General features: G+C 42.0%; 1 protein-coding gene across 5 annotated transcripts in view; it reads right to left on the reverse strand.

Annotated features, from left to right (window-relative positions):
- The window catches only part of USP28 (ubiquitin specific peptidase 28), a 72,934-nt gene extending 67,146 nt beyond the window's left edge, over window positions 1-5,788 (reverse strand). For 3 of the 5 annotated variants that reach the window (XM_040258027.1, XM_040258026.1, XM_040258024.1), the window contains exon 1: window positions 2,237-2,347. In XM_040258027.1, coding sequence (XP_040113961.1) covers window positions 2,237-2,293 — 57 coding nt within the window. In that variant the 5' untranslated portion in view covers window positions 2,294-2,347. Of the gene's footprint in view, window positions 1-2,236 lie in introns of all 5 variants that reach the window. The other 2 variants (XM_040258028.1, XM_040258025.1) reach the window with 1 other exon arrangement.
- Window positions 5,789-13,261: the final 7,473 nt, after the last annotated feature.

Raw genomic sequence — 13,261 nt, forward strand, 5'->3', positions numbered from 1 at the left:
CTCTTTGCGATCCCATGGACTGTAGCCCGCCAGGCACCTCTGTCCATGAGATTCTCCAGGCAAGAATACTGGAGTGGGCTGCCATGCCCTCCTCCAGGGAATTTTCCCAACCCAGGGATCGAACCGGCATCTCTCAGGTCTCCTGCATTAGCAGGTGGATTCTTTACCACTAGCAGCACCTGGGCAGCAGCGATTTAAACGTGCAGACTGAGAACAGATTTCAAGAGTACTGCGTTTTTGTCCCACGCAAGTTCTTTGGGGCTATAACAGATTCTGCCTGTACCATGTATGCTGACCAATAAGGGAAAGGAAGCACTCTAAGTTTTAAACAGCTGCTGAGTGTCAGGGGAGGAGAGCTCCCCTCAATTAGAATAATTCCAGATCCTTTAAGGGCAATGAAGAATTGCTTCAGAGAATTTAAAATAGAGTTCATTCTAACATGAAACTTAAGATGAAAAAGAAAATACCAAAATCTTTCCTCTGAGATGGGAAAGGTACTTCTCATATAAGACTCCTTCATTCTAGCCTGCGAACTTCAGGCATTTTACATTAGAAAAAACCAAAAGGGCAAACATTATCAAGCATTCCAAGCTTATCATTTGTCTGTATGGGGCGAATCGCTGGGAAGAACAGTAAATGTCATCACTCTGCAGGTTGCCAGGAATCAGGTCCTCCAGCCAGCCACAGCCACTGGAGTTCCAAAGGTTTCCAAAAATAGCTATGACTTATATACAAGTGTTCATCAAACACCTCACACATGAACACTTAAACCGAGAAGGCTGAGACAGTGGTCATCTCTCAAACTGCAGCAGAGGTAAATGCAGTTGCTGCTGACCAAAAGGCACATGGTCTCAACCAACAAATTTAAATATGACTTGCTCTCCCTTAAAATAGTCTCTTCCCTAAATCAACATGACGATCTCAAAACTAAGATTTTCCCACCTGCTTTTAAGTCACTGTCCTTTAAACAAACAGAACTGATCTCTGAAAGGAGAGAAAATCCTGACTCACATTCCAAGGGTCATTTGTAAACACCTAACAATATTTCTATTATAAATCAGCACATAAAACACCATTTGCCTACTTTCATTTTGGAGCCCAGGACCTGGAGGTATCTTTTACTGCAGGAATTTAAAAAGGAAGTGCGGTCACTTTATACTCTATTGGTCCCTTGAGTGTCCAAAGAGGGGGGGGGAAAGGGGGCGTAAAAGGTTTCACACTTGGAGGTATCTGACAGCTCTGTATTGTAAATAGTTTACGAAATTCCTCACTTCCAAACTCGCATTTAAATACTTGGTACAGGTTCCCCATTCTGTCTTGAAAAAGTGCACCACTTGAGGGGTGACCGGGTAGTGTTAAGTTAGAACATTCCAAAGTAACATTAGAAGACATTCTCAAATTGCCCACTTCCCAAGGTGTTTTTTTTGCACAGACATTAGCCTTTTTTCTCACAAACCAGTGTTCTTTTCCTCTCACCTTCTTAGCCCAGAAATCCCTGTATTGATTTCAATCTTCTTAGATACTAGGACTAGGAAAGCATTATCAGCATACCTTCTATTCATCACGGTGTTCCTCCCCCTTTTTAAAAAATCTACAGTGATGAATGCAGTAACTGGGGAGGCTGATTTCTGCTTAAAAATATGGGGAGGCGGGGAGGGAAATGTAGAAGGTAGGAAGTGGTAACAAGGACCCTTGGTCTTTCACACGGTGTAGATAAAATCCTCGCTTTAACTTAGATAACTTCGGTCTGCTTTAGACTCTTAAAACAGCACTGCCCTAAAACGGTTTAAAAAAAAAAAAATCCAGCAAAGCTGTCCCTTCCGAAGTTTCTCACCCCTGGTCGGGGGCCAGGAGTGCTCTCTTTAGAGATCCCTGATGCAGACAGCAGCCCACGTCCAGCCGTTTATTTTTGATACCCCAAATTAGCTAATCTCCCTCGAACTTCAGCCCATCTCCGGACCCCAAGAAGTGTCCTCAATCTCTGCGAGGGAGCCTTACTGAGACTTCAGCTTCCTCCCGGAGCCCCGGTGCTCACCCCGGCCGAAGCGCTGCCCTCGCCCCCGCCGGGCCCGGGCGCCCTCCGCAGCCCCGCGCCCCATCTCCGCAGGCCCGCCCGTCCGCCCGTCCGCCCGTCCGCCCGCCCGCGCCCCGCGCGACACCCGCCTGGGCGCCGCACCCCTACCCCGTGGGACCCGGAGCCCGCCCCCCGCTTCGCGCTCGCCTTCGAGAGGCCCACCGAGCCGTGGCGGTCGGTCGCTCCGGCCGCGTCGTCCTGCTGCAGCTCCGCAGTCATGGCCGAGACGCCCCTCCGCGGGTCACCCGCCTCCCGCCGCCACCGCCGGCCCAGCCTCGCTGGAGGAGGAGGAGGAGGAGGAGGAGGAGATGAAGGAGGAGGCCCCGCCTCCGCCCTCCACCCCGCTCGAGCCCCACCTCCGCCCCGCCGCGCGCCAGAGGCTCAGCCCACACGCTCCGCCCCCGGCCTGCGCGCGCACGCGAGGCGCGCGGCCGCGGGCCGAGCCGCTCTGCGTGCTCCCGCGTACGCCGGGCTCTGACCCCGCGCAGGCCACGTGACCCCGGCCCCGCCCGCGCCTAACGGTCAGCTTGTACGTCGATCGGGCGGTCTGCGGCCCGGAAGTGGTGTTGCCGAGCCGGGACCTTGCTTTCCCAAGTCTCTTCCTCCGACGTCGGCCCTCAAAACCTCCCCATTTTTCGGACTCACCGCCGGCTCAAGACTCCTTACAGACGAGTTAAAGTTATTCCCTGTTTTGGGAATCTGTCTTAGGGAACGGGTAATAGCGGGTGTCCCACCTCACGGTGGAGTCGTTTCCAAGTCCAGTGACGCGAACAGTGTTTCGTCCTGAAGAAAAGGGAAGACTGAGACTCGATGGAGTGGGCAGACGTCTAAAGTTAACCGAACGGTCCAGAACTTGTGTTCACTGATGATTGGGGAGGTACCATGACACCGACCTGGGCGTGGGGAGCAAGAATCGCCACATTGTCCCATATTAGATTTTCTGACGTTCAAACTAAAATTTCACAGTATTTTGTTAAGCTTGAGCCGGATACATATGATGGCATATAAAGAGCTACGGTGCCCTCAATTTATTTTCAACAATTAGGTGGAAATGGTGACTGCTAAACCCTGCTTCACATTCACATGTACCACTTGGCTGTTCCAAATCTGTGTGGAGGCTGGGTAGGGAAGGGCGTACAGCTGGTATCGTTGCCCTGGTCTAAGCCCTTGGGCAGCACCTTCAGTGTGAATATTATGTGGATGGTGGCCTTTCCTGTGCTCCTGGCATTGTTGTCCATGTGATTGTGATGTTTCACCTGTAGGCCTTCCTAGTCTGCATGTGAGCAGTTTGAGGCAAAAGGAAACAGGTACAGATCAGGTGCGTCTCCCATGGGAGACCTGATTATTCTCAGGAGCCTGGGCCATGACTGCTGCTACTTCCTTCACCTGGAGATTCAGGGGGTCCCCTTGCCTGGCAGGTAAAAACTTGCGGCGTAATTGTAATCTTCCACATAAAACGAGTGTGTGTTTATGTCTGATGGTTGTAGGACTTTTTATGCTTGTGGCTTTGTCGTTTTGTTTTTTTTTTCCCTCTTGTGTAATCCTGTGTTCCTGGCCTCAACTTGGAGAGGAGGGGGTGACTGCAAAACAAACCGATTTCTCAGTCGTTTATTTGCAGCATTGCATACTTCTACATTGCTCCTAGAGCAGCTCCTATGTGCCTTTGCAATTTTTAGGAAATTGCTTATTTAATGTGTTTAAATGAGCTGGAAACTTACAAATCTTGTTTATGAAAATTTCCTTAAAAGACCACCAGAGATCTATACTCCTATATCTGAAAGATGTATGTACAGCCATTTGGTAAATAGAGGTCTCTTTTGAGTTTTGAGTAAACGTCTTTCTGCTATATGGTTCTAAACAGTGCTCCAGATGTAATAAATTTAATAGAATCTGAGAGCTGTATATGTGGTAAATCCTCTTAGCCCCCTTGGGTTTAACTACCACCTTATCCCAGAAATGGTAATCAGCTAGAGACACCCTGTCCAACCAGAGTATTTAATGACCACTGTACATCATTGCTTTGCCATGAGCTGTCAATCTTTATGGTGATCAGATATCAAAAGTAGGTATCATGAAAAGTACTGTCACTACAGAAAACCCCTTCTCATTTTCCCTTAAACCCATACTTGAAGCTCCAGAGTAATTGCATTATTAGTTGATAATCATTTCAAGATTATTCAGGAAAAAAAGAAATAATAACAAGCAATAGCAAATACGTTTAAAAAGGGAATCATTTCCAGAGTATTTTCCCAAAGGAAAAAATTAAAAAAAAAAAAAGTTCTTTTCCTGGAAAAGTTTTTGTCCCAATTCTGAATTATTTTCTGAATCGGTGGATTTATAATTCTGCTTCTGATTTACCTCAATTCCAAAGTAGATAGTTTCTTTTAATAAAATGATCCCACTTCAGTGTTATTGAATACTAGTTTGGAGCTTGTGTGGGCTAAATGAGAATGGAGGGGAAATGTTAGAAAAAGAAGAGAAAAGGAAACAAAGATGTTTACGTATATTCCGTCTCTGCTTCACCCTGTGACTAGTTTTGCCACTGGCTTCAGAATCCCATGGACAGAGGAGCCTGGTGGGCTACAGTCCACGGCGTCGCAAAGAGTCGGACACGACTGAGTGACTTCACTTTCTTTCTTCAGAGCAACTGGATTTGAAAGCTGATGGCTGAGGCTGATTGACAGGTGTGAATGTGTTTTGAGCTATGGATTCCTTTCCAGGAATGATCTGGTTGGGAATGTCCTTAAGAGCCAGCTTCTCAGCAGTTAGGAAATGGTCTTTCTTACTATGGAGGAAAGAATATGGATATTTCTGTTACAACCCCTAGATAAAAGAGTTGGATGATGTATAAGGTTAAATATAGATGTTAAAAAATATTTGAGGAAAGGCTGTCATTTTGCCAGTCAGTAAATGGGTTTCCAACCTTTGTGAAATGTATACTGTAGGCAGTGTAGTTTGTGGAGAAGTGAAACAACTGTCAGTGAAATTAATAAGTTCATTTTATAGTGATTTGAGAAGTATTTCGTCTTGGTATTCAAAATAACATCCAATTCCCTTCTTTTATATCTCTAGAAAAGACAGAGAAACACTTTTGAAAAAAGCTTCTAAAATCTATTTTCATGAAATTTATGAAAACCTTAAACTCTTGGGATTCAGTTTTTCTTTTATAAGAAAATAAAAACAACTTTAGCCTCCAGATAAAAAGGTAAAAATAGACAACTAGAAATAAGCCCATTTTTGCAAACTTCAGTTTTGACAGCATTGTAACCCAGTGGGGATAAGCTGGATTTTAAATAAATAGTCCTCATTTCTTCATATAAAAGTTAGTTTTGGACTCTTAGGTTATAAACAAATATAATCAAAAGCTTAAATATAAAAAAGCAAAATTTAAACTTATGAAACATTTCATTGGAAAATCTCTATCCTTAAGGCATGGGGAACTTTCTTAAATCAGAGACAAAAGCGTAGTCCATAAAAGAAAAGATAGATAGCTTAAATATATTAAAATTAAGAATTTCCTATCATCAAAAAGTACCACAGGAAAGATGAAGATACCAAAAAACTGGGAAAAATATTTACAACACATACAGTTGATAACATTGGTGTCTGGGACAAATCTCTAGTATTCATTTGACATGATTCACATACTGGGCCCGATAATTCTTTACTGTGGAGGCTGTGCTTTATAGGATGATTTAGCATCATCTCTGATCTCAACCTGTTACATGCTTTCCCTGTCAAGTGTGTAACCATTAAAAATGTCTCCAGGCATTGCCAAATGTTTCCTGAGGGGCAATTTCTCCTCCATTTGAGAATCACATATTTAAACTACATGAAAAATGATATGTCAGACAAAGACAAATATTCTACATAATGTGAAATCTAAAAAATTAGTGAATATGACAAACAGATTCAGATATAGAGAACAAATCTAGTGTTGCCAGTGGAGAGAGGGAAGAAAAGAGGGGCAAGATAGGGGTAGGGGATTAAGAGATAAAGAACACTGTGTATAAAATAAATAAGCAACAAGGATATATTATACAACAGGGAAATATAGCCATTATTTTGTAATGACTTTTTATAGTTTTTTAATTATATTTTTAATTGGAGGATAATTACAATATTGTGTTTCTGCCATACATCGACATGAAGCAGTCATAGGTGTGCATATGTCTCCTCCATCTTGAACCTCCTTTCCACCTCTCATCCCATCCCACCCCTCTAGGTTGTCAGAGAACACCAGGTATGAGATCCTTGCGTCATATGCAAGTTCCCATGGCTGTTTTGCATATGGTAATGTATTTGTTTCACTGTTACTCTGTCAGTTCATCCTTCCCCGCTCGTTCCCCCAGTGTCCACAAGTCTGTTCTCTATGTCTGCGTCTCCCTTGCTGCCCTGCAAATAGGTTCATCAGTACCATCTTTCTAGATTCCATATATATGCTTTTATAGACATTTGTTTCTCTGAATTAATTCACACTGTGTAATAGGTTCATCTACCTTATTAGAACTAACTCAAACATGTTCCTTTTTATGGCTAAGTGATATTCCATTGTATATAAGCATCACAACTTCTTTATTCATTAATCTGTTGATGGACATCTAGGTTGCTTCCATGTCCTAGCTATTGTAAATAGTGCTGCAGTGAACATTGGGGTACATATGTCTTTTTCATTTATGGTTTCCTCGGAGAAGGCAATGGCACCCCACTCCAGTAGTTTTGCCTAGAAAATCCCATGGATGGAGGAGCCTGGTAGGCTGCAGTCCATGGGGTCGCTAAGAGTCTGACACAACTGAGCGTCTTCACTTTCACTTTTCACTTTCATGCATTGGAGAAGGAAATGGCAACCCACTCCAGTGTCCTTGGCTGGAGAATCCCAGGGATGGGGGTGCCTCATGGGCTGTGGTCTCTGGGGTCGCACAGAGTCCGACACAACTGAAGCGACTTAGCAGCAGCAGCAGCAGGGTATATGCCTAGTAGTGGGATTGTTGGATCATATGGTAGTTTTCTTCCTGGTTTCTTAAGGAATCTCCATAGTGTTCTCTATAGTGGCTGTGTCAATACCACTATAGTTTAGATTTGCATTTCTCTAATAATAAGTGATATTGAGCATCTTTCCATGTATTTGTTAGCCATTTGTATGTCTTTGGAGAAATGTCTGTTCAGGTCTTCTGCCCACCTTTTGATTGGATGAGCTGCTTGTATATTTTGGAGATTAATCCTTTGTTGTAATAACTTTAAATAGAGTGAAGTCTATTAAAATATTGAATTACTATGCTGTAAACATGAAACTAATATAATATTGTAAATCAACTATATTTTAATTAAAGATAAGTAAATTAAGCGAAAAACTCTTACAAATTAAAAGACAATGCAATAGAAAAAAAATGCTAAAGGCCTAAGCAAGGCATTTCACAGAAAAGGAAATACAAGCATACAAAAAGAAGCTGAGGACTTCCCTAGTGGGTGCTTCTACTGCCGCTGCTGCTATGTCGCTTCAGTCGTGTCTGACTCTGTGCGACCCCATAGACGGCAGCCCACCAGGCTCCTCCGTCCCTGGGATTCTCCAGGCAAGAACACTGGAGTGGGTTGCTTCTACTGCAGGAGGTGCAAATTCCATCTCTGGATGAGTAAGTAAGATTCTGCATGCCGTGCAGGGCGTGACCAAAAATAAATTTTTAAAGGTGCTAAACTCACTGGTAATCAGGAGCACATGAATTAAAACCATAAATACATCATTTCATGGATTCAACTGACAAAATACTTTAAGTCCACATTAACAAGTGTTGGTGAGAATGCAGAGCAATGGAAGAACACTTTACACTGTTTGGTAGTGTAAAATAGCACAACCACTTTGGAAAACACTTTGACATTAGATACTAAAATTGGACTTCCCTAGTGGCTCAGTGGTAAAGAATCCATCTGCCAATGCAGGAGTCACAGGTTTGATTTCTGGGTCAGAAAGATCCCCTGGGGAAGAAAACGTGACCCCACTCTAGTACTCTTGCCTGGGAAATCCCATGGACAGAGGAGCCTGGCAAGCTACAGTCCATGGGGTGGCAGAGAGTTGGACACAACTTAGCAATTAAATAATAACTAAACTTTAAAGTCATGCATGGCTCATGGCCAACAATTCCTCCCCTAAGTAAGTATCCTAGAAAGATTCTTGAACATTTTTACTAAAATATGTACAAAAATACTCATAACACTTTCAACAGCAGACAAAACAGGAAATAACCTAAATAAATCAGCAGTATATAAGTATATAAATTGCTCAAATCTTGTATAGACATTCAGTGGAACATCATACAACATCAAAAAGGAATGAATGATAGCCATGCAATAACATGAATGAAACTCAGGATCATAGTCTTGTGGGATGAAAAGCAAAGCACAGATGATGGCATACAATATGACTCCATTTATACAAATTCTTTAAATATTAATATTTTGTCTCTGGAGACAAACGATTAAACTACAAATAAAAGCAAGAACATTATAAACCCAAAATTCAGAATAGAAGCTGTGATGGAAGAGATGGGATGGGGAAGAGTCATATAAGGGCCTTCAAAGATACTGATAATGTTCTATTTTCATAAATCAGGTGGTGGATACATGAGTATTCATTAAATCATTTTATGTGTGTTCTATAACAACAAAAGATCAGAAGCACACTAATCAAAAAATAAAGCTCAAAAGCATACCATCCGCATTCTCTAATAGCATTTCTGTGGTCCTCACAAAACTGACAAAAGTCTCAAATTTACAGAAAATAAAACTATTATGTGATTGATTAGGCAGTCTTTCCTAATAAGTAGAAATTGTAAGTTGACTATCTTCAAGATAAACAAAAATTACCATTCCATTTTATGTAGGATGTGCCAAAAATTCAGATTATAGATTTTAGCAAGTCTACATTGTAAAATATTTTACCTTTTAGCTCCCAGCTCTTTGCAAAAGACTTCTGTGGTTTGACTGAAAAAACAAAACACACAGGAGCAGTTGAGAATTGTGTTTAATTCTGTAGCTTTAATGAGGGCTATAGCCTAGGATACAGCCATGTTCTGAGGAATTGTTCCAAGGACCTAAGGGAAAAGGATATATAGGAGTTTTTGTGAAAAGGAAAAAGTAGTCAAGCATTAAAAGATTACTGCTAATCACAAAAAAAAGACATATCAAGATGATTTTAGTATTTTTCTATGTAGGGAAGATGTAAGAGTCTGGGCTTACTGAAATTATTCCTTTGATATACATCTTATCAACAGCCTCAGATATGTAGATGATACCGGTCTAATGGCAGAAAGTGAAGTACTAAATTGCCCCTTGATGAGGGTGAAAGAGGAAAGTGAAAAAGCTGGCTTGAAAGTCAACATTCAAAAAATTAAGATCATGGCACCCGGTCCCATCACTTCATGGCAAATAGAAGAGTAAAGAGTGGAAGCAGTGACATTTTATTTTCTTGGGCTCCAAAATCATAGTGGATAATGACTACAGCCATGAAATTAAGACACTTGCTCCTTGGAAGGAAAGCTATGACAAGCCTAGTCTGTATTATAAAAGCAGAGACATCCCTTTGCTGACAAATGTCCATATAGTCAAAGCTGTGGTTTTTCCAGTAGTCATGTACAGATATGAGAGTTGGACCATGATGACTGAGCACCAAAAAACTGATGCTTTCCAATTGTGGTGCTGTAGAAGACTCTTTTAGAGTAGAAGAATCTTTTAGAGTCCCTTGGACTGTAAGGAGATCAAACCAGTCAATCCTAAAGGAAATCAACCCTAAATATTCTTTGGAAGGACTGGTGCTAGAGCTGAAGCACCAATACTTTGGCCACCTGATGCGAAGAGCCAACTCATTGGAAAAGACCCTAGGAAATGATGCTAGGAAATATTGAAGGCAGAAAGAGAAGGGTGCAGCAGAGATTGAGATGGTTAGATAGTATCACCGACTCACTCAGTGGACATGAATTTGAGCAAACTCTGGAAATAGTGGAGGAGCGAGGAGCCTGGTGTGCTATGGTCCATGGGGTCACAAGTTGGACACCACTTAGCGACTGAACAACAACGTGTGTGCTATCGAGGGTCAGAATCTTTTCTCTGCCCCAAATTCCCCTCAGGGCACAATAGGTGGCTTTATGGCTGCTACATAATTTGTTTACTGAAATGGCAGGCAGGACCTACTTTGTCCACATGTGTCAGAGTTGGGACCTTGCTACAAAAATAAAAACATGACTTGGGATAAAAACTAGAAAGCTAACACCCAAGAAAAGCAAATAGAGACTTCTATAATGCAGCAAGTACTGTGACATAAATTTGGGCTCCAGGCAACTTAATTTTTTTTTTTCACTCAGGATCACTATTAACGTAAAATACATTCTCCTCAAAATACCAGAATGGAAAGAATGGATGAGGCAGAAGTGACATATACAATTTTGCCTGTATTTTTTAAATGATCAGATATTGACTCTTGAAGTGGGGGGCGTTTTTAGAGGAAATACTGAGCACTATGGACTAGGTGATGTTCTGAGTGCTTTGCATGTGTTACTCATTTCATCCTCCGAAGTAAGTTCGATTTTTTTTTTTTTAATACCTGCTTCACAAGTGAGTAAACCACCACAGAAATGTTTATTTGCCCAAAGACTCTACTAATAAAGGTAGAGACAGGATTCTAAGCTAAGCAATCTGTCTCTCTCTCTCTAGCCTGAGGTGAGATATAAGAGGATTCTGGTTTAGAGAAACCCTAGCTGCAAAAGATGAACAATTAAGAGAACAAAAAGCCTTCAAAGACTTCTCTGAGGAGGTGCTATTTCAGTTGAGAAAGACAATGGGGATCTTGGCACGCAGAAGACCATTTACTGTTGGGGTAACCACAGGTCCCAGATTGCTGGTGCAATTCGAGTTTAACCCTATTTTCCAAGCATGATTGTTAGTAGCTCTACCTTTCTCAAATGTATAGGTTTGGGTGATAAATTATATATTATGTCTACTTATGGAGCATTTTAACCTGAATTTAAGCAGTGATCCTAGAGAATCTTAACCATAGTATTTCCCGAAGTATTTCTGAGCATGTATCATTCACAGCTAGAAGGAATAGAGGGTAGCCTAGAGTGAATGAATTCCCTGCCTGGAGTCTCATGCCCTTAAGGGGCTGTAACTCTTTTATTGGCAAGGCCTAGATGGCCTCAAGGCCAGCACTGAAGAGATGGAGACGTGGAGTTGGGGGGAGGGTGGATAAATAAATGGTCTCTGCCTCAGGGGTAAAAGCTAAGGGCAGAAATTAAATGGGGCTTTCAGCCCCAGGGGTTCACTGGTGGCTCAGACAGTAAGGAATCTGCCTGCAATGCAGAATACCTGGGTTTGATCCCTGGGTCAGGAAAATCCCCTGGAGGAGGGCATGACAACCCTTTCCAGTATTCTTGCCTGGAGAATCCCATGGACTGAGGGGGCTGGAGGGCTACAGTTCATAGGGTCGCAAAGAGTCCAACACAAGTGAGCAACTAACACGTTTCAGCTCCCATTGGAGAGGAAAGTTTAGAATTTCAGACCTGAGGAGGCAAAGGTGAGAACACTGGAAGCTCTGAAACAATTATTTGTTGTACTTATTGTCTCTAACACTTCTCCAGAGTAATCTCTGCTGCTGCTGCTAAGTTGCTTCAGTCATGTCCTACTCTGTGCGACCCCAGAGACCACAGCCCACCAGGCTCCCCTGTCCCTAGGATTCTCCAGGCAAGAACACTGGAGTGGGTTGCCATTTCCTTCTCTGATGCAGGAAAGTGAAAAGTGAGAGTGAAGTTGCTTAGTCGTGTCCCCGATTCTTAGCGACCCCATGGACTGCAGCCTACCAGGCTCCTCCGTCCATGGGATTTTCCAGGCAAGAGTACTGGAGTGGGGTGCCATTGCCCATTGCCTTCTCCGAGAGTAACCCCTAGCAAACAGCTTAAAACCAAAGGAACAGGCTGGTCCGAAGGTAGTGAGTTATCTCAATTGATTGTTCACAGTCAGTTACAGGTCGAACTCCTCGTTCTACTCTTCCCCCCTTCTCACTACTGCACTTGACTAGTCTTAAAAAAAAAAAAAAAAAAGGAACAGGGTGCTGAATAGATTGAAACCCAGCCGTTTTTGTGAGGAACTGCAGCACTATAGAATGGGTGTCAGCGGCTTCAGGGAGTTCACGTATTATCTTCCTGGGGCCACCAGATTAGAGAGATGGTCTCTGCAAATCAAGGAGCTCTTGTACCAAGGAGTAAAAAGTTTTGGGAAAGTATTTCCACTTAAAATTGTTAGTCATGTTGGGACTTCAGTGGTCGTCAGGTTAAGAATCTGCCTTCCATTGCAGGGGAAGCAAGTTCAGTCCCTCGTTGGAGAACTAAGATCCCACATGCCAGGGGGTAACTAGGCTAGTGTGCCAGAAGTAGAGAGCCCACCCATGCAGGCAAAATTAAAGATAAAATTGTCAGTCTTGTTATTTGAAGAAGAGGATTCTCAATTTTTGTTCCCTCAACTTCATGAAAAGATGAGCAGTGATCCTAGTAACTTATTTTATGCTAAATTATTATTTTGATGGCAAGTCAAGGAGAATGGGCAGAGGGCAAACCAACCCTGTGATTTGTTTCTGAATGAGCTGGTTCTGAGCTCATCTGATGAACATGAAAATACTGTGACATGAACTGACACTTGAAAAAGATTTTATTTTTACAAATGCTAAATATGCTTTGTTCAAACTAGATAGGGTCAAGAGCCCCTACTCCATTAGCCTGCAGACATTACTGAGTAAGTCTGCACATTCAGAGCAGATTCTAGAGACTTCTTGAAGCAGAAGTTTGTTAGAGTGACATTTGTGTTTCCTTTCTTGGTTAGCTGTATTTAGTCATGCTAGAAAAACTATGGTACATCTTTTGCTTTTCCATTCTCATTCACATGTTAGTTGGGAATCTTTATTGGTAAAATCTAAAAAAATGAACCATTCAAGGATAAGATATCTTTATCTTAAACTAACCTACTAGAGCTATTGTCTCTTTTACAAATGACATTAAAAGTAGTTTTATTTTTCTCATCCAATTTATATTTAAAATTTTTATTTATTATAGTTCTTATCTATTTTTACTTTCAGGTTTGAAAAATTAATAATAATGAATCATTTTATGATTATATTCAGTTCACAGCAAGTGATACTTTCCTTCTGTATTT

The sequence above is a fragment of the Oryx dammah genome, unplaced genomic scaffold (assembly GCF_014754425.2).
Source record: "Oryx dammah isolate SB20612 unplaced genomic scaffold, SCBI_Odam_1.1 HiC_scaffold_17, whole genome shotgun sequence".
NCBI classification, from domain to species: Eukaryota; Metazoa; Chordata; class Mammalia; order Artiodactyla; family Bovidae; genus Oryx; species Oryx dammah.